Source organism: Oncorhynchus mykiss, chromosome 17 (genome assembly GCF_013265735.2).
Source record: "Oncorhynchus mykiss isolate Arlee chromosome 17, USDA_OmykA_1.1, whole genome shotgun sequence".
NCBI classification, from domain to species: Eukaryota; Metazoa; Chordata; class Actinopteri; order Salmoniformes; family Salmonidae; genus Oncorhynchus; species Oncorhynchus mykiss.
In genome coordinates this window covers 48,192,200-48,217,977 of record NC_048581.1, presented here as the reverse complement: position 1 = coordinate 48,217,977, position 25,778 = coordinate 48,192,200, and the positions used below count along the sequence as shown (strand labels likewise).

Below are 25,778 nucleotides of genomic sequence, written 5' to 3'. Positions count from 1 at the left end.
TAACCCGGAAACCAGCCACACCAATGTGTCGAAGGAAACAGCTGGCGATCGAGGTCAGCGTGCATGTGCCCGGCCGCCACAAGGAGTGGCTAGAGCATGATGGAACAAGGACATCCCCCAAACCCTTCCCTAACCCGGGATCGAGCCCGGATCTGTAGTGACGCCTCTAGCACTTACTCTGTTGGGTAAGCCACATTGCGTAAAAAAAGTTTTTTTTGTTGATGTTAGTGGTTGTATTAATTTGGGATCCATCACATCCCATAGTCTGGGACAGTTATATTTGGAATATTTATTTCTCACACAGATTAGAATAGGTCAACATTTGTACTATTGGGGATAGTAGATTGACATAGGCTAGTGCTTTTGCTCTTCGTTAGGCCTACTCATCTTGTTGACTGACGAAAAGTAAATGTGGACAGTTCTTCCAACATCTTCAATATGCACCTCGGAATTGGACAAGGACGTGCGCAGTTGCATTCCCGATGTGTGTCTGTCTTCACTTGAGAAGGGGACAACGACCACTGGCCGCAAAAGGCATGTATTTTTTAGGGTGCATTACGGCCACACAAAGGGGATGCCGCAGTGAAATTCTAGGCATTATCAAGTGCTTGTCAAATTGTGAATGATGTAGTGTGTACAGCCTGCACAAAAAAACAAAGTAGAACTCATGCCTTTCAAGCAACTTTTTTCAAATCATCATTAGAGTGGCCTTACAATGTATTAAAAATCTGAACATCTATAGGCCAACGTTTGTAGAACAACTCAAGTTATTAATGTAACTCTAAATTAAGCATATAGGAATACTTATTTGTTAACGGCTCAATACAAAATAGCTGCATGTGCGCACTCCCTCAAATCATTTGGAGAAAATATCCTTTCTATTCAACACAAGGACAACTAAGATAATGCTATTCTGTTCTTCTGAAATAGACTACACTTTCTTCATATCATGCTTCTTTAGACCTGTCTAAAATAAATAATGGATTTATTATGAAGGTGTAGGATTTATTAGACTTTTTAAAATGTAGATGTTCCAAAGGTCTGCATCAGTAGCTTGTAGGCTGTGTGTGGAAGCCAGGATATGCTAAATGTGTTTATGTTGATTAATGGTCAATTACCGTGAGACTGTCAGTTACTTGCTTGACAATCCCCGGCTGACAACATTTTGTGACCACCACAGCCCTAGAGGGACCTCTGACCTTCTCATTTAATGGGTTTTGAGGAAGAGACGAGAGGATGCGAAGAATTAAGGAAATGCAATTGAGATTGTTTCCTCCGACTAAGCTAACATCTGGAATTGTTTTAAGACGGTCATGTCAAGGATTTAGAATTTTAGGACCCCTTTAGGTATAAAATAAATAAGTAACCATTGAATTTGGCCTTACTGCTATTAGCCAAATGAAACACATTAAATAACAGATTAATACATGGCAAAACAGATAGTCAAAAACAATTATCAAAAGGAAGTTTGCTTTGAAGTGTCTGTCCTATATCTGAGAGATAAGAATGATTTTTTATTTATTTAAATTTACCCACACTTTTTTTGGTGCACTAAACTACATGGCCAAAAGTAGTTTGCCGAACATCTCATTCCAAAATCATGGGCATTAATATCGAGTTGGTCCCCTCTTTGCTGCTATAACAGCCTTCACTCTTATGAGAAGGCGTTCCACTACATTGCTGCGGGGACTCCATTCAGCCACAAGATCATTAGTGAGGTCAGGCACTGATGTTGGGCGATTAGGCCTGGCTCACAGTCAGCATTCCAATTCATCCCAAAGGTGTTAAATGAGGTTGAGGTCAGGGCTCTGTGCAGGCTAGTCAAGTTCTTCCACATCGATCTCGACAAACCATTTCTGTATGGACCTCGCTTTGTGCACGGGGGCATTGCCATGCTGTAACAGGAAAGTGCCTTCCCCAAAACGTTTCCACAGAGTTGGAAGCACAGAATCACCTAGAATGTCACTGTATGCTGTAGCATTAAGATTTCCCTTCACTGGAACTAAGGGGTCTAGCACGAACTATGAAAAACAGCCCCAGACCATTATTCCTCCTCCACAAAACTTTACAGTTGGCACTATGCATTGGGGCAGGTAGCGTTCTCCTGGCATCCGGCAAACCCAGATGCAAACCCAAAGCCAGATGAAGTGTGATTCATCACTCCAGAGAACGCGTTTCCACTGCTCTAGAGTCCAATGTGCGCAAGCTTTAAACCACTCCAGCCGACTCTTGGCATTGTGCATGGTGACCTTAGGTTTGTGTGTGGCTGCTTGGCCATGGAAACTCATTTCATGATGCTCCCGAAGAACAGTTATTGTGCTGACGTTGCTTCCAGAGGCAGTTTGGAACTCGGTAGTGAGTGTTGCAACCGAGGAACCGAGCGCTTCAGCACTCTGGGGTCGCGTTCTGTGAGCACCTACTACCATACCCCATTCAAAGGCACTTAAATCTTTTGCCTTGCCCATTCAAAATGGCAGACATACACAATCCAAGTCTCAATTGTCAAGGCTTAAAAATCCTCCTTGAACTTGTGTCATCCCCTTCATCTACACGGATCGAAATGGATTTAACAAGTTACATCAATAAGGGATCATAGCTTTCACCTGGTCAGTCTATGTCATGGAAAGTGCAGGTGTTCTTAATGTTTTGTGTACTCGGTGTATACTTCCATTCACTTTTTAAACTGGTACCGGGCTACCTTCAGATTAGTCCTAGAGCAAAACAACTGACATGTAAGTGTTCCTGAGAGTCTCATCTTTCCGTAGAGGGGTCATATTCGTGTGTAGCCGAAACTGTTCGGACGCTATAGACAGAAGTTGGCAGATCGGCAGTACCGACTTCAGACTTGTGGGGGTCGTAGAGCAAAACGAAGAACACCACTACTTTTTGAAGAACCCAGAGAGTTTCATGATCCTTCTCTGTGTGAAGCCTCACCTGTCCCGTCTGTGCTGTTGCTGGCCCCTGACTCCCAAGTGTCACCTTGTGTGGTCCCTGTCCCCTGTTCTGGGGTGTAGTCTGCTGGGTTAAAGGTCCTGAGGAGAGAGAGAGAGGATGAGGGTAGGTGAAGTTTAGGTTTAAGAAGAACTGGTGTACGAGGAACCAGAAAAGGACAGTTGTGTGTGTACGAGTTTGTTTGTGTATTACAGAACTCACCCCATTCCCTGGGCTGAGAACCTGCTACCCGCTGGTGCCCTGCCCCTTCCTCTGCCTCCAGATCCGACTGAAGCACACAGACCCGCACAACGTCAACACATAGTAAGCATGGCACCAGAAAAATTGTGTGAAGTTAAGAGAGCACTTAAGTTACCTGGGAGTGTTGACTGGAACATATGAGAAAGTGCCACTAATTGACACTCACCTCTACCCCCTCTTCCCCCCCTGCGACCTCGCTCTGACACTCTGTCCAAAGGGCCAGGGACCGCCTCCACACCATTTTCCTCTGGCCGCACTGCACAGGGAGACAGAGAGCGAACGAGCGAGAAAGCGAGGTGTGGAGAGACAAAGAGGGAGACAGAGAGAGAGGGATAGCGATAGAGAAGGAGAGAAGTGGGGAGAGACCAACAGAGAGATGATTTAGTGATTAAGGTCAGTACAAAGCTATGTGCTGCCTAGTAAGCAATTCTGCTGAATAGTGCATTGATGACAAACTAATTGCTTAATGACAAATTGGCTGGCTATTCATTCTTAGTAAGTGCTCTATGTAGTGTTCTCTAATCTAAAGTACCGCCAATGAGAATAAACACACTAACTGTAAATGTACTAACCACACCATGGTTGAATAACTCAAATCCTCGACAGCTTACTGACTTCTCATTCTTCCTGGCTCTTAGGTGATCAATTAAACCTAGTGTTATAGTGCCTTGTTCATTAACATATGCATAGAATTTTATTCCGTGACCCCCTAACCTCTCTCAACCTGGCGGCTGCGGTTGCTGGCCCCCCTGCCTCTCCGATTGCTTCCTCCGCGGCCCCTGCTGCCCTCTCGCTCTCCTCCTCTCTTCTCCCGGTTCTCCTTGCCCTCCGTCGGGCCGTCCTTCGCTAGGGGTTTCTTCTTCCCAACTGTCTCCCATGAGGTCTGAGAAAGAGAGAGAGAGAGAGAGAGAGAGAGAGGAAAGAAACGACAGAGGACGAGAGAGAGAATGAGAGAGAGAATGAACGAGAGAGAGCGAGAGGACGAGAGAGAGAATGAGCGAGCGAAAGACAGCGAGAGAGAGATTATGTATAACCATAGAGACACATATTTCCCTCAGATTACACAGACCCACAAAGAATTTGAAAACAAACCCAATTTTGATCAACTCCCATATCTATTGGGTGAAATACCACAGCGTGCCATCACAGCAGCAAGATGGCCCTGACAAGAAAAGTAAAGAACATACACCATTGTAAATACAACCCATATTTATGTTTATATATTTTCACTTTTGTACTTAAACTATTTGCACATAATATGACATCTGAAATGTCTTTATTCTTTTGGATCTTTTGTGAGTGTAATGTTCCCTATAATTTTTTTGTTTTGTTTGTTTCACTTTTGTTTATTAGCTATTTCACTTGCTTTGGCAATGTAAACACATGTTTCCCATGGCAATAAAGCCCTTAAATTGAAATTGAATTAAAAATTGAGAGAGTGAGCGAGAGCTAGAGAGCGAGAGCTAGAGAGAGCGAGAGCTAGAGCGGGCGAGCGCGGGAGAGCGAGAGCGGGCGAGGGAGAGCGAGAGCTTGCGAGGGAGAGCGACTGACTTTTGATATCTCCTTATTGATCCTAATTGGCTTTGAGAGAGGGGGGGGGGGGAAAGGGAAATGGAGGTGAGCGAACGGGAGGGGAGATGCGCAAGGAGAGGAGAGGAAAGAGTGGAAAATACCTACAGATTGCAGGAGTAAAAGTTAAGTCAGATCCTACAACTGCTTGAACTAGTCAACGTCAAATTAATAATGGATATGTACTCCTCCTACTGCAGTGTCACAATGTCATTGACATATCAAAGGATGAATGACCACAGGGCAGGCAGGCAGCAGTAGCTGATTATATCATTGGAGGATTACATACATAGGAGCAAAATGACCCACTTTCTATTTCAGGACTTCCAAGAAACAACAACAGCGTAACTGTGGTGGGGTGGAGATCTCTCTGTGCTGCGGTGCTCTCCTCTGAAACGCCTCGATTATTTTACTACTGACTTAGGTGCTAACAGAACAAGTGACAAGTGTTGTACATCCTAGATTCAGAGGCCATAATACTTTTTCCATTGTCCTTCTGTTAAATAAATAAATAATAATCACATAATAATCACAATATGCCTTTATTCAATCACCCAACTGGACAAGTCCCCCTGGCACAGTTGGCACAAGCCCCTATTTTCCGTTTCCTTGGATAGATATAGCAATGTGCACAGCACCCTTGGGCTTGATTGGAAGGGGATGTGGCAAGGGTCATTAAGAGATCCATTTCCTAAAGCTGACTCAATCCACTGTAGATAGAAGTATTGTATTAGGTACATTATGTCATCTGTCCATTACAAAATGTGAGAACATATTTCCGTCCTATCAGATCTGTGCTCCAACTCTAACAGATGTAGATCAAATCAAGTTATTTGTCACACGCTCCGAAGACCTTAACGTGAAATGCTTACTTTACGAGCCCGTAACCAACAATGCAGAGTTTTTAAAAAAGGTTACGAACAATTTACTAATAACCTAAAGGAAAAATATTAACACTATAAAATAACATTAACGAGGCTATATACAAGGGGTACCCGTTCCCAAGTCAATTTGCAGGGTTACGGGGTTAGTCGGGGTAATTTAAGTAATGCGCACATTTAGGTATGGATAAAGTGACTATGCCTAGATAATAAACAGAGAGTAGTAGCAGCGTATGTGAAATGTGTAAAGGAATATGAATGTACAGTGTATTCGGAAAGTATTCAGACCCCTTCACTTTTTCCACATTTAGTTACGTTACAGCCTTATTCTAAAATTAATCAAATTCTTTTTGTCCTCATCAATCTACACACAATACCCCATAATGACAAAGCATAAAGAAAAAAACTGAAATTCGACATTTACATAAGTTTTCAGGCTCTTTACTCAGTACTTTTCTGGAGCACCTTTGGCAGCAATTACAGCCTCGAGTCTTCTTGGGTATGACGCGTATGAAGCTAGGCACACCTGTATTTGGGGAGTTTCTCCCATTATTCTCTGCAGATCCTCTCAAGCTCTGTCAGGTTCGATGGGAAAAGTCGCTGCACACCTTTTTTCAGGTCTCTCCAGAGATATTCCATCGGGTTCAAGTCCGGACTCTGGCTGGGCCCCTCAAGGACATTCAGAGACTTGTCCCGAAGCCACTCCTGCGTTGTCTTGGCTGTGTGCTTAGGGTCGTTCTCCTGTTGGAAGGTGAACCTTCTCCCCAGTCTGAGGTCCTGAGCACTCTGGAGAAGGCTTTCATCAAGGACCCTACTGTACTTAAATGAGAACTTGTTCTCAACTGACCTACCTGGTGAAATAAATAAATAAATAAATAAATAATCAACTTTTGCTCTGTTCATCTTTCCCTCAATTCTGACTAGCCTCCCAGTACCTGCAGCTGAAAAAACATCCCCACAGCATGATGCTGCCATAACCATGCTTCACCTTAGGGATGGTGCCAGGTTTCCTCCAGATGTGACGCTTGGCATTTTGGCCTAAAGAGTTTGATATTGGTTTCATCAGACCAGATAATCTTGTTTCTCATGGTCTGAGAGTCCTTTAGGTGCTTTTAGGCTGTCATGTGCCATTTACTGAGGAGTGGCTTCCATCTGCCCGCTCTACCATAAAGGCCTGATTGGTGGAGTGCTGCAGAGATGGTTGTCCTTCTGGAAGGTTCTCCCATCTCCACAGAGGAACTCTAGAGATCTGCCAGAGTGACCATCGGGTTCTTGGTCACCTCCCTGACCAATGCCTTTCTTCCCTGATTATTTAGTTTATTATTATTTAGACTTGGTGGTTCCTAACTTCTTTCATTTAAGAATGATGGAGGCCACGGTGTTTTTGGGGACCTTCAACGCTGTAGACATTTTTTGGTACCCTTCCCCAGATCTATGCCTTGACACAATACTGTCACGGACAATCCCTTCGACCTCATGGCTTGGTTTTTGCTCTGGCATGCACTATCAACTTTGGGACCTTACATAGACAGGTGTGTGCCTTTCCAAATCATGTCCAATCAATTGAATTTACCACAGCTGGACTCCAATCAAGTTGTAGAAACATCATGGATGATCAATGGAAACAGGATGCACCTGAGCTCAATTTCGAGTCTTATAGCAAAGGGTCTGAATACTTAAGTAAATAAGTTATGTTTATTTTTTATTAATTTGCTAAAAATTCGAAATACCTGTTATCGCTTTGTCATTATGGGTTATTGTATGTACAGTGCCTTGCGAAAGTATTCGGCCCCCTTGAACTTTGCGACCTTTTGCCACATTTCAGGCTTCAAACATAAAGATATAAAACTGTATTTTTTTGTGAAGAATCAACAACAAGTGGGACACAATCATGAAGTGGAAAGACATTTATTGGATATTTCAAACGTTTTTAACAAATCAAAAACTGAAAAATTGGGCGTGCAAAATTATTCAGCCCCTTTACTTTCAGTGCAGCAAACTCTCTCCAGAAGTTCAGTGAGGATCTCTGAATGATCCAATGTTGACCTAAATGACTAATGATGATAAATACAATCCACCTGTGTGTAATCAAGTCTCTGTATAAATGCACCTGCACTGTGATAGTCTCAGAGGTCCGTTAAAAGCGCAGAAAGCATCATGAAGAACAAGGAACACACCAGACAGGTCCGAGATACTGTTGTGAAGAAGTTTAAAGCCGGATTTGGATACAAAAAGATTTCCCAAGCTTTAAACATCCCAAGGAGCACTGTGCCAGCGATAATATTGAAATGGAAGGAGTATCAGACCACTGCAAATCTACCAAGACCTGGCCGTCCCTCTAAACTTTCAGCTCATACAAGGAGAAGACTGATCAGAGATGCAGCCAAGAGGCCATGATCACTCTGGATGAACTGCAGAGATCTACATCTGAGGTGGGAGACTCTGTCCATAGGACAACAATCAGTTGTATATTGCACAAATCTGGCCTTTATGGAAGAGTGGCAAGAAGAAAGCCATTTCTTAAAGATATCCATAAAAAGTGTTGTTTTAAAGTTTGCCACAAGCCACCTGGGAGACACACCAAACATGTGGAAGAATGTGCTCTGGTCAGATGAAACCAAAATTGAACTTTTTGGCAACAATGCAAAACGTTATGTTTGGCGTAAAAGCAACACAGCTGACACCATCCCCACTGTCAAACATGGTGGTGGCAGCATCATGGTTTGGGCCTGCTTTTCTTCAGCAGGGACAGGGAAGATGGTTAAAATTGATGGGAAGATGGATGGAGCCAAATACAGGACCATTCTGGAAGAAAACCTGATGGAGTCTGCAAAAGACCTGAGACTGAGATTTGTCTTCCAACAAGACAATGATCCAAAACATAAAGCAAAATCTACAATGGAATGGTTCAAAAATAAACATATCCAGGTGTTAGAATGGCCAAGTCAAAGTCCAGACCTGAATCCAATCGAGAATCTGTGGAAAGAACTGAAAACTGCTGTTCACAAATGCTCTCCATCCAACCTCACTGAGCTCGAGCTGTTTTGCAAGGAGGAATGGGGAAAAAATTCAGTCTATCGATGTGCAAAACTGATAGAGACATACCCCAAGCGACTTACAGCTGTAATCGCAGCAAAAGGTGGCGCTACAAAGTATTAACTTAAGGGGGCTGAATAATTTTGCACGCCCAATTTTTCAGTTTTTGATTTGTTAAAAAAGTTTGAAATATCCAATAAATGTCGTTCCACTTCATGATTGTGTCCCACTTGTTGTTGATTCTTCACAAAAAAATACAGTTTTATATCTTTATGTTTGAAGCCTGAAATGTGGCAAAAGGTCGCAAAGTTCAAGGGGGCCGAATACTTTCGCAAGGCACTGTAGATGGATTAAATAACTGTTTTTCTCATCAATTTCTGAATAAGGCTGTAACATAGCAAAATGTGGAAAAAGTCAAGGGCTCTGAATACTTTCCGAATGCACTGTACATGTGCATCAATATGCATGTGTGTGTGTTTTGTGTGTGTGTCTGTGTGTTGGAGTGTCAGCTTAGTATGTGTGAGAGTCCTGCGAGTGTACATCGAGTCTGTGCAAGAGAGTCAGTGCAAAAAAGCTATGTAGCAACTGGTTAGATTCCATACCATGCTACCACCAGCCACTCCACTCTCATGAGTCAACAATGAGCATCACTAAACCAGAAAACAAAGGCAGAAAAGTTCAGGTAGGCTAGTCCCTCCCTTTTTCAGTCAGTTTTCTTTCATTTGGTGCCTAATGAATACGACCCAGGTCTCAGGGAAGTTAAGGTGACTGAGCGACGCTAAGCTAGCGATGACTAGCCACCCGAAGGAAAGTGGCTGAAGGAAATTGAAAAGGTAGCGTTAACGTCAGTCCCCTCTGCCCTACCGTATCAGAGGTGCTCTCAAGGAGGAAGTTGATGGCTCTGTTGACATCCTCGTTGCAGTCGTGGAGCGCTACCATGCATTCATCCTGGATCTTTCCTGTCACCTCCATCAGCTGTGGACATACATACATACAACTCTGAGTGCTTTATTTGAATCCAATGAAACATAATAGAATATTAAGAACATCTTGCTAATATTGACTTGCACCCGCTGCCCTCAGAACAGCCTGAATTCATCAGCACATGGACTCCACAAGGTGTCGAAAGCGTTCCACAGGGATGCTGGCCCATGTTGACTCCAACGCTTCCCACAGTTGTGTCAAGTTGGCTGGACGTCCTTTGCGTGGTGTACCATTATTGATACACACAGGAATGTGTTGAGTGTAAAACACCCAGCAGTGTTGCAGTTTTTGACACGAACCGGTGGGCCCACTACCATACCCCATTCAAAGGCACGTTTGTCTTGCCCATTCAACCTCTGAATGGCACACACACAATCCATGTCTCAATTGTCTCAAGGCTTAGAAATCCTCCTTTAACTTGTCTCCTCCCCTTCATCTACACTGATTGAAGTGGACTTAACAAGTGACATCAATATGGGATCATAGCTTTCACCTGGATTCATGTGGTCTGTCTGTTCTTAATGTTTTGTATACTCAGTGTACAATGACACTGTCTATACAGACCGTTGATACAAATACACTACACACACTGAGACATGCACACAAATCAATAAGCTGTGTACATAGTCACAGAAGGGGAGGGGGAATCTGTCATAGCCTAACAGTCAGTATTAGAAAAAGAGAGGGTCTTAGATTTGAGGTGAAAACCCCAAAGTTGTCTAAAATTGACAAAATATTTTGTTTTTTTCCTAAATTATGAGTGTGGTCTTGCCTTTTCCCAGCACATGCAGTCACAGGTATTCTCTCTTAATGTGAAACACACCCCAACACACACAGGCCATCATTCAGAGCTGTCACAATGGCCTCTGCAATTCCCCCCACTCACCTGGTTCACTTTGTCCTCAAACTCAGCATCATTCTTGTCATAGATCATCTGGGCGAGTCGGATCTGTTCTGCAGTCGCCTGCAAAATGGATGAGAAGGAAGTGAGGGAGGATATGAAGAAGGAAAGGAACAGAGGGAAGAGAGAAGGAGAGGGAGAATAATTGTTTTGGAGATATGATTTACCACTTGAAGACCCATGCATTGAGCAAGTTGTACTGTGTGCATGTCAAAGAAAAAGTAGCCAGCCGGGCTGGGTCCAGAGGGGCTTGTCCCCCACCGGGTTAAGAAATGTTTGACAAACAAGCTCTATTTTGGTGTCCTCTGGTACATTCTAATGCTAGATTGCATTTTCAACCAGCAACTATCAGGAAATAACACTGAAATAACACGGATCACATTTTCACACTTTTCGAGTGTTAGTTTCATCAGCTCTTGTACAATATGATACAAAAACAGGAAAACGTCATTTTGACTGCACTGGGCCTTCAAATAATCCTTTACGTCCTGGCTTCAACCTTCCTTTTGAGAGGTATTTTCTCAGCTAACTGCAAGACAGGTATGATTGAAGAATGAAGCAGGTGTTAAACATGGGCTTTGCTAAAGAGAAAGCAGCAGTTAACTGCTCCATTGTCAACACTTTGAGTAAATCAGTAGACCTACAGTCAATGTTCCCTCTAAGCTGCGCGCGTAGTAGCCCTGAGACTGTCGCGTAGAAATATTAGCCCATAGAGAGAAGCACTGCTCAACTATCTAGAGCAGTGGGCACCAACTTGAGTTTTGCCCTTATCTGGAAGATGGTGTCCCTTTTTGGTTAGAGAGTGCAGATGGATGTTGCGACGCGGGGCCTCAGTCTGCTGCGCTCTCCCTCCGCTGAGACTGACCATCAAATGCAGGCACCATCAGTCCAATAAAATAAAACTATTTAAATGTATGCTCACTCAGCTGTGCTAAAAGGGTAATACAACAACAGATCTATTACCGGTGTGATCGGTTAAATATATAATAAAAAAATGGCCCGAACAACAATGCACTGGCAGGGCAATTCAAGAAAAGCTAATATGCGGTGCTAATGTATTGGGCCTATAGCTTACTGCACAAACCTCATTGCTACAGTACTGTTTTTAAATGGTTAATTTTGCATAGGCTTGTGTTTTTAAGTCATGTTCAAAAAAAATCTGAGTGGTAGATCTCGCCTTGCATTTTGACTCAAAGTGACCACTGTTCTAGAGTTATCAACGTTTCCCTTTACTGTGGCAATTGTGATCGAATCAGCGTAATATTAGCCACTTTCAATGCGAAACAAAACTATGCAAGAGATTTTGTTGAATGCAGAACGCATCGGAGTAGGATTCTACTGCATTGACATGTACTACTCCGCCCATACTCTACACAGACCGGTGCGGCATAAACAATCAGAGCTCCAGTAGGAGCTTTGTTCACATCCTTTGCTGGTTAGTGAGTTATTATCCCAGTTATAGATCATTTGTAGTTAGTAATAGGGGAGTGATAGAGCACAAAACATATACAGTACCAGTCAAAAGTATGGATACACCTACTCATTCAAGGGTTATTTGTTTTGACTATTTTCTACATTGTAGAATAGTGAAGACATCAAAACTATGAAATAACACATATGGAATCATGTAGTAACCAAAAAAGTGTTAAACAAATCAAAAAAATATTTGAGATTATTCAAAGTAGCCACCTTTGATGACAGAATTTATGGCTTGCCATAACAAATACTTATTGACCCAAGATATTTCATTTTTTCATTTTTAATTAATATGTAACCATTTCTAAAAACATAATTCCACTTTGACATTATGGGGTATTGTGTGTAGGCCAGTGAAACAAAATCTCAATGTAATCCATTTTAAATTCAGGTTATAACACAACAACATTTGGAAAAAGTCAAGGGGTGTGAATACTTTCTGAAGGCACTGTATATATCAATATCCTTCAAAATACCATATACAATTGCAGCCAAATATAGTCACCCTTGCACTTTTCTTAAATAATTTCTTATTTATAAATTAAGTTTAAACTGAAGAAAAAAAATGTCTCCACACTTTGTTGGATTTTCTACATTTTACAGAATACATTTTTTATTTCTGTAACCTTCAGCTTAAATGTTTCATTTAGAAAATAAAGACAAATGGCATGGATAAAATTATTGGCACCTCGGAGCTAGTACTTGGTTGAACAGCTTTTGGCCAAGCTAACTGCTGACAAATGCTTCTTGTAGCCTCAAATGAGCTTACTGCACCGTTCTACTGATGACCAAATTAAGCATACCCTCAAAATAACACTCCCCCACCCCCCCCCCCCTACAATCAAACATGGGGAGGTTTGATAATGCTGTAGGGTTGTTTGCTACCTCTGGTACTGGGGGCCTTGAACGTACACAAGTCATCATGAAATCAGCTGATTATCAAGTGTTTGAGTCCAATGTTCAACCCAGTCCAAAAATTGTTTTTCCATTGAAGATTGTGGGTCTTCCAGCAAGACAACAACCATGAACACACATCAAATAGCACCCAGGAACGGTTCAAGATTAAACTATCGACTGCTCTGAAATGGCCAGCATAGAGTCCAGATCTGAATCACATCCAAAAACCTGTGGTAAGATCTGAAAATATCAGTTGGTTGAAGGCATCCCTCAAACATCGAATAATTTGAGCAGTTTGCTGCTGAATAGTGGGCCAACTTGCCAGTAATGGCTCATTGATGGCTACAATAAATGTTTTTCTCAGTTATCTTGGCCAAAGGCTGTGCAACTAAGTGGTAGCTCCTGGGCACCAATAATTTTGTCCATCTTGCCAATAATTTTGTCCAAAGGGTGGTGCAGACCGCACCACCCTCTGGAGAGCCTTGTCCATGCCTTTATTTTCTAAATTAAAAATAGCCAACTTAAGTTTCCAAAAATAAAATGTGTTGTGCAATGTTTTAACTCCAATAACAAGGTGTGGAGACCAAAAGTGTTTTTCAATTTTAACTTGTTTCAGAAAAAATAGGGAATTATTTAATAAAAGTGCCAGGGTGCCAATATATTTGGCCACAACTAAGTACCATTAGCTTTTTTAAAAATCAATCCAAACTGATGCTCTCTCTCCACTAGTCTAGGATTCACCATCTTCATCAAATGTTTTCACAATTTATCTGCAGAAAAATCACAAAAAAGTCTATCAGTATGCAAATTAGGTTGCTAAATTAACAGTTCTCGTACCGATGCAATTCGGTAGGCTACTGACGAGTAACTCACTATAACGTCTGGCAAGTCCTGATAGACTTCAAATAGAAAATACCGGATGTGGAGGTCCAGATATGTTCTCTTGATAAGTGCGTGAATTGGACCATTTTCCTGACCTGCTAAGCATTGAAATTAAACGTGTACTTTTGGGTGTCAGGGAAAATGTATGGAGTAAAAAGTCAATCGTATTCTTTGGGAATGTAGTGAAGTGAAAGTAAAAGTAGTTAAATATAAATAGTAAAATAAAGTACAAATACCACGAAAAAACAACTTAAGTAGTACTTTAAAGTATTTTTACTTAAGTACTTTACACCACTGCTGGTTGGACGTACTGCCAAATTCTCTAAAACTTGGAGAAGGCTTATGGTAAAAGAATGATCATTCAATTCTCTGGCAACAGCTCCGGTGGACATTCCTGCAGGGTGTGCAGAGCTGTTGGTAGGGTTAGGGGTAGTCAGGTGGATGGATAATCTTGGCAAAGGAGTAATGGTCACTAACAGCGATGTAAACACATTTGAGCACAAAATTAGAGAAATAAGCTTTTGTGCGTATGGAAAATTTCTGGGATCTTATTTCAGCTCATGAAACATGGGACCACTTTACATGTTGCGTTTATATTTTTGTTCAGTGTAGCATGACATTTGTGTGTGTAGTCTTCAATGAAAGACTGCGACATCGCAGGTAAATATTGAACCGGAATGCAAAACTGTGCTGAAATCTTACTGGTCCTATCGGGCAGTGACTGACGAGATCCACTGGCCCAACGTTTTTACTGGCCAGCGTTGTTAATGTTGGACCCTGCACGCGAAAGACAATAAATTAATGTGCCAGAAAAACAATAGTCTAAGTGGATTGACTCATTGTCACCACATTATATGGGACCTGTAAGTTCACGCCCTCTCCCTCAGTGTAAATAAATATGACCGCAACCACAGCGCACACACCCAGATGCCGAGAGGCAGTGTTTCCCTGTCATCGCTCACTTTGTGACTATTAATAGATCGCTAGAAGATGCATATTCAGTCACGGTCACTCTAACTCTACCTACATGTACATTGTACCTCAATTACCTCGACCGGTGCCCCCTCACATTGACGCTGTACCGGTACCCCCTGTATATAGCCTCGCTGTTGTTATTTTACTGCTGCTCTTTAATAATTTGTTACTTTTATTTTAACACGTATTTAAAACGGCATTGTTGGTTAAGGGCTTGTAAGTAAGCATTTCACTGTTGTATTCGGCGCGTGTGACAAATAACGTATGATTTGATCTAGCAGGGGAGGGCTCTGCAGACTTATTTTTAAGAAGCAAATTGAAAAGTAGCCTAGTTAAGTTAAGTGGAAAATGTACACGGCTGAATATGAGTCTGCAAATCATTTGTATAGCCGACAACCGGCGCTAGTGGAAAATACTGGTTGCGTGTGTGTCACTCACCTGGAGCTGTTTCTGTGGTTGAGTTGCGTGTGTGGCAGCAGGCAGCGCTTTGTCCCGAGTGCCCCGGGCTTTGTCGCCGCCCAACGATGTCATCATATACAGTATATACAAAACAATGTATGTACAAAATAGAAAAATCTGGAAGACAGAGGGGGGTGGATAAAAATGAATGTCACTTACAGTATTTGCCCTATTCACTGCAGGCAGGTATAAGATAAGACAAATAGGTCTGTTGTTATACGTTAGGCCTGGGTTGTTCAAATAGTCCCGATTCCCTTTGTAGTTTCTTCTGAGCTGAAATGCATTCCCTGGTGTGTGTGTGTGTGTATATACTCATGTGTAGCCTATATCAAACACGTCCCCACATCAACACGGTTGGAGGGATTGTGCAATCCTGAGTGTCGGATGCAACTGTTGAAACAGTGTATAGTAAATGTGTATTTTGCATTGGTGAAATTATTTTGACGTGATATGAAAGTAGAGGGATTTATCTATGTTTCTAGAACCTTACCATAATTGAGAATCAATTCACATTTAGCTAGATTAAGTATTTGACTGTTTTGGCTTAGAGACAAGTCGCCTTTAAACAGAACGTGTTGGGTCCTTGACTATAATGAATAACGTTAGGCTCCTTTATTCCATTAATGGGCTAGCTCTAGTGCATTCGTAAAGTACTCAAACCCCTTCACTTTTTCCACATTTTGTTACGTTACAACCTTATTCTAAAATGGATTAAATCGTTTTCCCCCCTCATCAATCTACACACAATTCCCCATAATGACAAAGCAAAAACATGGTGATTTTTTCTTCAAATGTATAAAAAATATATATTTTATAATAATAATTTTAAAAATTATATATACAGTGCCTTGCGAAAGTATTCGACCCCCTTGAACTTTGCGACCTTTTGCCACATTTCAGGCTTCAAACATAAAGATATAAAACTGTATTTTTTTGTGAAGAATCAACAACAAGTGGGACACAATCATGAAGTGGAACGACATTTATTGGATATTTCAAACTTTTTTAACAAATCAAGAACTGAAAAATTGGGCGTGCAAAATTATTCAGCCCCCTTAAGTTAATACTTTGTAGCGCCACCTTTTGCTGCGATTACAGCTGTAAGTCGCTTGGGGTATGTCTCTATCAGTTTTGCACATCGAGAGACTGACATTTTTTCCCATTCCTCCTTGCAAAACAGCTCGAGCTCAGTGAGGTTGGATGGAGAGCATTTGTGAACAGTAGTTTTCAGTTCTTTCCACAGATTCTCAATTGGATTCAGATCTGGACTTTGACTTGGCCATTCTAACACCTGGATATGTTTATTTTTGAACCATTCCATTGTAGATTTTGCTTTATGTTTTGGATCATTGTCTTGTTGGAAGACAAATCTCCGTCCCAGTCTCAGGTCTTTTGCAGACTCCATCAGGTTATCTTCCAGAATGGTCCTGTATTTGGCTCCTCCCATCAATTTTAACCATCTTCCCTGTCCCTGCTGAAGAAAAGCAGGCCCAAACCATGATGCTGCCACCACCATGTTTGACAGTGGGGATGGTGTCAGCTGTGTTGCTTTTACGCCAAACATAACATTGTTGCCAAAAAGTTCAATTTTGGTTTCATCTGACCAGAGCACCTTCTTCCACATGTTTGGTGTGTCTCCCATGACACTTTTTATGGATATCTTTAAGAAATGGCTTTCTTCTTGCCACTCTTCCATAAAGGCCAGATTATACGACTGACAGAGTCAGTCTGTGGACAGAGTCTCCCACCTCAGCTGTAGATCTCTGCAGTTCATCCAGAGTGATCCATCTCTGATCAGTCTTCTCCTTGTATGAGCTGAAAGTTTAGAGGGACGGCCAGGTCTTGGTAGATTTGCAGTGGTCTGATACTCCTTCCATTTCAATATTATCGCTTGCACAGTTTTTTTTTTTTTTGAATTTTACCCCTTTTTCTCCCCAATTTCGTGGTATCCAATTGTTGTAGTAGCTACTATCTTGTCTCATCGCTACAACTCCCGTACAGGCTCGGGAGAGACGAAGGTTGAAAGTCATGCGTCCTCCGATACACAACCCAACCAAGCCGCACTGCTAACACAGCACGCATCCAACCCGGAAGCCAGCCGCACCAATGCGCCGGAGGAAACACTGTGCACCTGGCCACCTTGGTCGCTGGTGCGCGATGAGACAAGGACACCCCTACCGACCAAGCCCTCCCTAACCCGGGCGACGCTAGGCCAATTGTGCGTCGCCCCACGGACCTCCCGGTCGCGGCCGGTTACGACAGAGCCTGGGCGCGAACCCAGGGACTCTGATGGCACAGCTGGTGCTGCAGTACAGCGCCCTTAACCACTGCGCCACCCGGGAGGCCATCCTTGGGATGTTTAAAGCTTGGGAAATCTTTTTGTATCCAAATCCGGCTTTAAACTTCTTCACAACAGTATCTCGGACCTGTCTGGTGTGTTCCTTGTTCTTCATGATGCTCTCTGCGCTTTTAACGGACCTCTGAGACTATCACAGTGCAGGTGCATTTATACGGAGACTTGATTACACACAGGTGGATTGTATTTATCATCATTAGTCATTTAGGTCAACATTGGATCATTCAGAGATCCTCACTGAACTTCTGGAGAGAGTTTGCTGCACTGAAAGTAGAGGGGCTGAATAATTTTGCACGCCCAATTTTTCAGTTCTTGATTTGTTAAAAAAGTTTGAAATATCCAATAAATGTCATTCCACTTCATGATTGTGTCCCACTTGTTGTTGATTCTTCACAAAAAAATACAGTTTTATGTCTATGTTTGAAGCCTGAAATGTGACAAAAGGTCGCAAAGTTCAAGGGGGCCGAATACTTTCGCAAGGCACTGTATATATAATAGAACATTTACATAAGTATTCAGACCCTTTACTCAGTACTTTGTTGAAGTGCCTTTGGCAGCGATAACAGCCTCAATTAGTTTTTTGGTATGATGCTAAATCAAATCAAATTTTATTTGTCATATACACATGGTTAGCAGATGTTAATGTAAGTGTAGCGAAATTCTTGTGCTTCTAGTTCCGACAGTGCAATAATATCTAACAAGTAATCTAACAATTCCTCAACAACTACCTAATACACACAAATCTAAAGGGGTGAATGAGAATATGTACATGTAAGTATATGGATGAGCGATGGCCGAACAGCAAAAGCAAGGTGCAATAGATGGTATAAAATACATGTGATATGAGTAATGTAAGATATGTAAACATTATTAAACTGGCATTACTTAGAGTGCATTGTATAAAGTGACTAGTGATCCATTTATTAAAGTGGCCAGTGATTGGGGTTCCATGTTGGCAGCAGCCTCTCTGAGTTAGTGATTGCTGTTTAGCAGTCTGATGGCCTTGAGATAGAAGCTGTTTTTCAGTCTCTCAGTCCCAGCTTTGATGCACCTGTACTGACCTCGCCTTCTGGATGGTAGCGGTGTGAACAGGCAATAGCTCGGGTGGTTGATGTCCTTGAAGATCTTTTTGGCCTCCTGTGACATCGGGTGCTGTAGGTGTCATGGAGGGCAGGTAGATTGCCCCCGGTAATGCGTTGTGTAGACCGCACCACCCTCTGGAGAGCCTTGTGATTGAGGGCGGTGCAGATGCAGTACCAGGCGGTGATACAGCCCGACAGGATACTCTCAATTGTGCATCTCTAATAGTTTGTCGGGTTTTGGGTGAATTTCTTCAGCCTCCTGAGGTGTCTTTTATTGAATAGGTTGAAGAGGCGCTGTTGCGCCTTCTTCAGCACACTGTCTGTGTGAGTGGACCATGTCAGTTTGTCTGTGATGTGTACGCCGAGGAATTTAAAACTTTCCACCTTCTCCACTGCTGTCCCATTGATGTGGATAGGGGGGTGCTCCCTCTGCTGTTTCCTGAAGTCCACGATCATCTCCTTTTCCTGACACCACACTCCAAGTGCCCTCGTCGTTGTTGGTAATCAAGCCCACTACTGTCGTGTCACCTGCAAACTCGATGATTGACTTGGAGGCAAGCATGGCCTCGCAGTCGTGGGTGAACAGGGAGTACAGGAGGGGGCTGAGCACGCACCCTTGTAGGACCCCTGTGTTGAGGGTCAGCAAAATGGAGACGTTGTTTCCTACCTTCACCACCTGGGGGACGACCCGTCAGAAAGTCAAGGACTCAATTGCACAGGGTGGGGTTGAGACCCAGGGCCTCCAGCTTGATGATGAGCTTGGAGGGTACTATGGTGTTGAATGCTGAGCTGTAGTCAATGAACAGCATTCTTACATAGGAATTAATTTTGTCCAGATGGGATAGGGCAGTGTGCAGTGTGATGGCGATCGTCTGTGGACCTGTTGGGCAGTAGGCAAATTGAAGTGGGTCTAGGGTGGCCGGTAAGGTGGAGGTGATATGATCCTTGACTAGTTTCTCAAAGCACTTCATGATGACGGAAGTGAGGGCTACGGGGCAGTAGTCATTTAGTTCAGTTGTTTTTGCCTTCTTGGGTACAGGAACAATGGTAGCCATCTTGAAGCATGTGGGGACAACAGACTGGGATAGGGAGCGATTGAATATGTCCGTAAACACACCAGCCAGCTGGTCTGCACATGCTTTGAGGACGCGGCTACGGATGCCGTCTGAGACAGCAGCCTTGCGAGGGTTAACATGTTTGAATGTTTTACTCACATAAGCCACAGAGAAGGAGAGGGGCACAGTCCTTATTAGCGGGCAACGACGGTGGCACTGTATTATCCTCAAAGCGGGCAAAGAAGGTGTTTAGTTTGTCTGGAACCGTGACGTCAGTGTCCGTGACGTGTCTGGATTTGTTTTTGTAGTCTGTGATTTCCTGTAGACCCTGCCACATACGTCTCGTGTCTGCGCCGTTGAATTGCGACTCCACCTTAGCCCAGTACTGGCATTTTGCTTGTTTGATTCCCTTGCGGAGGGAATAACTACACGGTTTATATTCAGACATATTCCCGACCTCTTTCCATGGTTAAATGTGGTGGGTCACACTTTCAGTTTTGCGCGGATGCCGCCATCCATCCACGGTTTCTGGTTATGGTAGGTGTTAATAGTCACAGTGGGTACAACATCTCCAATGCACGTCTTTATAAATGCACTCAGCGAGTCAGCGTGTAGGTCAATGTTGTTCTCTGAGGCTGACTGGAACATATTTCAGTCTGCGTGATCAAAACAATCTTGAAATGTGGCTTCCGATTAGTTGGACCAGTGTTTACACACCTGTATTTGGAGAGTTTCTCCCATTCTTCTCTGCTGAGCCTCTCAAGCTCTGTCAGGTTGGATGGGGAGCATTGCTGCACAGCTATTTTCAGGTCTCTCCAGAGATGTTCGATCGATCGGGTTCAAGTCTGGGTTCTGGCTGGGCCAATCAAGGACATTCAGAGACTTGCCCCGAAGCAACTCCTAGGTTTTCTTGGCTGTGTGCTTAGGGTCGTTGTTCTGTTGTAAGGTGAACCTTCGCCCCAGTCTGAGGTCCTGAGCACTCTGAAGTAGGTTTTAATAGAGGATCTCTTTGTACTTTGCGCCGTTCATCTTTCCCTCGAACCTGACTAGTCTCCCAGTCCCTGAAAAACATCCCCACGGCATGTTGCTGTCACCACCATGCTTCACCATAGGGATGGTATTGGCTAGGTGATGAGCAGTGCCTGGTTTCCATTCAGGCCAAAGAGTTCAATCTTGGTTTCGTCAGACCAGAGAATCTTGTTTCTCACGGTTTGAGAGTCCTTTAGGTGACCTTTTGGCAAACTCCATGTGGGCTGTCATGTGCCTTTTACTGAGGAGTGGCTTCTGTCTGGCCACTCTACCATAAAGGCTTGATTGGTGTGCTGCAGAGATGGTTGTCCTTCTGGAAAGTTCTCCCATCGCCACAGAGAAACTCTGGAGATCTGTCAGTGACCATCTCTGACCAAGGCCCTTCTCCCCCAATTGCTCAGTTTGGTCAAGCGGCCAGCTCTAGGAAGAGTCTTGGTGGTTCCAAACTTCTTCAATTGAAGAATGATGGAGGCCACTGTGTTCTTGGGGACAATCAATGCTGCATAAATGTTTTGATACCCTTCCCCAGATCTGAGCCTTGAAACAATCCTGTCTCTGAGCTATACAGACAATTCCTTTGACCTCATGGCTTGTTTTTTGCTCTGACATGCACTGTCAACTGTGGGACCTTATATAGAGAGGTGTGTGCCTTTCCAAATCATGTCCAATCAATTGAATTTACCACAGGCTGACTCCAATCAAGTTGTAGATCAATGGAAACAGGATGCACATGTGCTCAATTTCAAGTCTCATAGCAAAGGGTCTGAATACTTATGTAAATACATATACACACACATTTGCAAAAATCATTATGGGGTGGTAGTGTGTAAATTGATGAGGGGAAAAAAGTATTTAAATCAATTTTGGATAAGGTTGTAATGTACCAAAATGTGGAAAAAGTCAAGGGGTCTGAATACTTTTCGAATGCACTGTATGCACACGTCCAAAACTACAATATATAAACTGAGAAGATCACATTTTACTCTGCCTGGTTCATATCTGAGGACAATGCAGCTGCAGGTCAGTGGCGAAGTGACCATAGCTGCCATTGGCAACTTCCAGTAATGCAACAATAAACACGGGCTCGATTATTGATCTGTAGCTGAGATGACAGCAACATCAGGTTGACTTTGCGAAGGCAATACACTACCGAAGAGACAGCGAGGGCCTGTATTTTTTTTGTTTACAACTCTCATTCGAGCGCATTCCCATGCAAGACAATGTAATGAGATATTGTGTCAACTCGACAGAGATTTCCCTGCTGTTGTCCAATAATACAAGTTACCGCAGCTACGGAGTTTGGCATGGTTACTCATAAAACCTTTTTCATCTACACAATATATGACAAACACACTCGAATAGTAAACATGCATAAATGTTTATATAACACTGGTATAGAATCCGTCAAATGTGTGCAAACAATAGACTAAAGTGTTATGGATAGCTTGCCATAATATTTATCTAAGTTATAATTAATGATAAAGAACGCATGCCTTTATATGACATTTACAATTACTTAACTGTTTAATTGTCTTGACACTTTTGATAATGTTTTTAACTGAAATGTAACGGCGCGCGTTTCAAATACACCACTGGCGTGGATTTTAGTCCTACTGTAAATGACAAATAATACACAAAAGTGACCGACAGTGGGACCCCTTTGTCCTAGCTAGCGAAGTATCTAGCTAACGTTAGCTAGTTAGCGATGCAGTTTAGGCAATCTACGGCAGATAAGATACCAAAACACGACGGGCTGACATTCCTGCTCACACGTTGAATGTTTAACGTTACTAACGGGGGTTCTTCCCAAGGGTCAATCATAAACAGCCGTTCTTCTGGTCATAACATGCTAGCTAACCACAAAGCTTTATCAATTCTAACGAAAATGGCCACACAGCACACAATCCAACCCCCGACATTACTTGTCGGGAAAAAGCCAAACGAAAATAACGAAATAAAGACTGAAAAGCTGGTGTAAACAGACAAATGAATCGGTGACATTACACTTCAAGAGGGACAAGACTATGAAAGGGTTCAAATTGGCTAAAGTATAAAGAAAAACATTGAGCGCCTGAACGAGATTTGCTTTTTATTACCTGCTAACACGATTCACTCAGCCAGCACAAGGTCACGTGATATACGGCGTTGCTGTAGTCGCTCTCCTCTGTGGTCGTGAGAGACAACTGCGCAGACGCGCGTGTTTCCTCCTCTTGGGGTCATTGCCATTCACAACAAGCGATCGATTCGACAGTCTTAGATACAAAAATGTAATTTTTTTTTATAGCCAGGGCCACCTATGTACACTTGGAATAATTGGTCAGTAACACTTATTCGCTTATGCAGCTCGTGACAGAAACCCTGTCTGTACAATTAATTGAACTTCATAATGTACTGTAGGACTTACCAGAAGATACAGACCCTATCATTATGCTTGTTTACACTGAGCTGCACTGGGGTTTGAACGCAAAAATGGTTAGATTTATCTCTTGAAAACCCTTCTCTGTTTGTAGGGTTTTCAGCCCTTACATTCACCCACTCACTATTGGCTTCATGTGAACTACAATCCCGACACTGTGTTTTAATGTTTAGAAACAATAATAATCAATAATCATCCATTTCAAACTGGTTTTCAAAACATATGCTGATATGCCCCTTAAAAAAAGGTTTCACTCCAGATACAAACGTATACAAACGAACAACAACTTACAGACACACAAAAAATAACATCTCATCTGCCCAGATCTGCATGCTCATATCCCTATCCCTAGCACCTGCATTATTGTTTGCCACTTGGCCTTAAATTGTACCAATTCATTTTTATTGGTCACCCATGCCCTTTATCTTTAATATCAGTGAGAAATAATCTTTCAAATTTAAAATATACACTTACTGTGCAATTTTGCACAGATCCACATGGCTGTACGTGTGTGCCTACCTGGTGCCTCCAGATATTTGTGAAGCAAACTTCTCCAATGACATCATCACGTTGCACCACTCGAAAGAAAATGCAACACCTGTCCCTATTAAATTCTAGTGCATATTAGAGTATCCTAGCATCCCTATAGCATCCTAGACCAAACTCAAACTGATATCGTAATTTATTATAGTATTTTTTTAGTTTTTCTCATAACATATTTTCTCATTTCTATTTATTTACACATGTTTTCATTTCTTGTTGTATATGTATTTTTGTGTTCTTCAATGTCTTCCTCAAATAATTGCTGCAACCGAAGCAGAGAATTTGAGAAGAAACAGGCTTTTTAAAAGGTGCAGTCTTGGTTCAGTAGCCAGTCCCTGGACTGCTAAACTAGTTTTTCCAAATGTGTCCCCTACCCATGGGACATTCATTTGTCCTGAGTGCCTCGCACTCCTACACAGTAAAACGGTGCCATGTGAGAGGAAGCGTATATGGCCATCTGCCACTCCTGTACATGTCAGTAAAATGAAAAAGGCCACCAAATGTAAGAATATCGAATAAAAACAGATTTTAAGGAGCATGTTACAAACTGGACTTTGGCTATGTGTAGGAACACTTTGTAGAGATGATCATTCAATTAAACAACTGCATTCCTTATTTTGCCATTGCATTTCTTCATGGAAATTGGAAAGAACCGAGACAATCCAGCCAGACTACACGGTGAGATTAATCTTCTCTATCATGTCATCCACCATTGCCTCTGTGGCTGAGACAGTGAGCATCAGAATTGGGCAACAAGCTATTAAGATGACCCTGACGGCAGGCACCTTCAAATATGTCTCCCTTAAGGATTTGCCCCTGTGATGCAGTTAAATTGTTTAACAATTACATCTCTCCAATGTTGTTTTTAAGTGTGATGTATGATTTAGCTGTTGGGCTCTCCTTTTTATGTTTGTGTGCGTACATACAGTATTACCGTTTATCTGAAACCAGAGTTACTTTGGTGAAACTCATTGCATTAATAGTAATAAAGAATGGTATGTTATTGAAAGATGTCACACGCTTAGGTATAGTTCTCTGCAGGGGTGGGAATTATGGTGTCAAAGAATGTGTTAAGTGTTTACAGATACAGCATGTACTTGAGTTGCATGATGTGCTTGCAAGAGACAAATGACATCAATACGTTTATTTATTTTTTTACTCTAAATGTCATGCAGTGCACCTTGTCCACGGCCAGGAGGCATATCCTGTCCTTGATGGTCCTCAGCCAGGACCACCACTGGTCGATGAACAGGCTTTCAGGAGAGATAAAGATCAGCTGCACCGGACCATCAGGAATTCCTGCCCAAAGAATAGACAAAACAAGTAGATGTGATCGATAGATAGATCGATACAGATGTATTGTTGGATCTTACTCTGTGCAGTGTCCTTTGTCATGTCACCATGAACGGCAGCAGCAGACACTCCAAGGACCGTGTTGTTCTCCAGGTTGAAGCTGATTAGTAATTGCACAAAATCACCTTTGATTGTAATGCAATCATCCGGCAGTGACGTGTAGATGGAAAGTTTGTGCAGTAATATGGATCTGATTTCCTGTCTACTTTAAGATACTTCTCTTTTACTGCGGCTCTTTAATTATTTGTTACTTTTATTTTTTGTATTTTTTTGTGGTATTTTTCTTAAAACTGCATTGTTAGTTAAGGGCTTGTAATGTGTTGTATTCGGTGGATGTGACAAATACAATTTGATTTGATTTGAAATATGTTTAATTTCATGGCATATAGAAATGTTGTCGTAAATCATGTCTGATGTACATTCCTCTATACAACATGTGCTCACCTTTTCCATTAATGCGCCAAATAACCCAAAACATGCACTGTTGCAGTAGCCAGTTAGCAAGATTGCACAGACACTTTAGCCATTTAAGAGGTTCCTCAAGACCTCTTTTTGTTGTAGTCTGAGCATGTATATCTTGGAGAATGCTATTAAATTCTTCCGCTTACATTCCATTGTCGTATGTCTTTTCTAAACATTTTTGTGTGGATACAGGACCCATTGTGCTACAAATGCTACAGCAAGTGTATATT

The 25,778-nt window shown here is 42.4% G+C and overlaps 1 protein-coding gene across 2 annotated transcripts in view; it reads right to left on the bottom strand.

Annotated features, from left to right (window-relative positions):
- Positions 1-22,986, bottom strand: part of ubap2a (ubiquitin associated protein 2a) — a 40,200-nt gene extending 17,214 nt beyond the window's left edge. Inside the window, exons 1-8 of one of the 2 annotated variants that reach the window (XM_036949998.1) lie at positions 22,871-22,986; positions 15,232-15,369; positions 10,549-10,626; positions 9,543-9,653; positions 3,907-4,075; positions 3,308-3,448; positions 3,154-3,220; positions 2,935-3,032 (exon numbers count right to left, since the gene is read on the bottom strand). In XM_036949998.1, the coding sequence (XP_036805893.1) occupies positions 2,935-3,032; positions 3,154-3,220; positions 3,308-3,448; positions 3,907-4,075; positions 9,543-9,653; positions 10,549-10,626; positions 15,232-15,327 (760 nt within the window). In that variant the 5' untranslated portion in view covers positions 15,328-15,369; positions 22,871-22,986. The remainder of the gene's footprint in view (positions 1-2,934; positions 3,033-3,153; positions 3,221-3,307; positions 3,449-3,906; positions 4,076-9,542; positions 9,654-10,548; positions 10,627-15,231; positions 15,370-22,870) is intronic. The other variant, XM_036949999.1, reaches the window with a different exon arrangement.
- Positions 22,987-25,778: the final 2,792 nt, after the last annotated feature.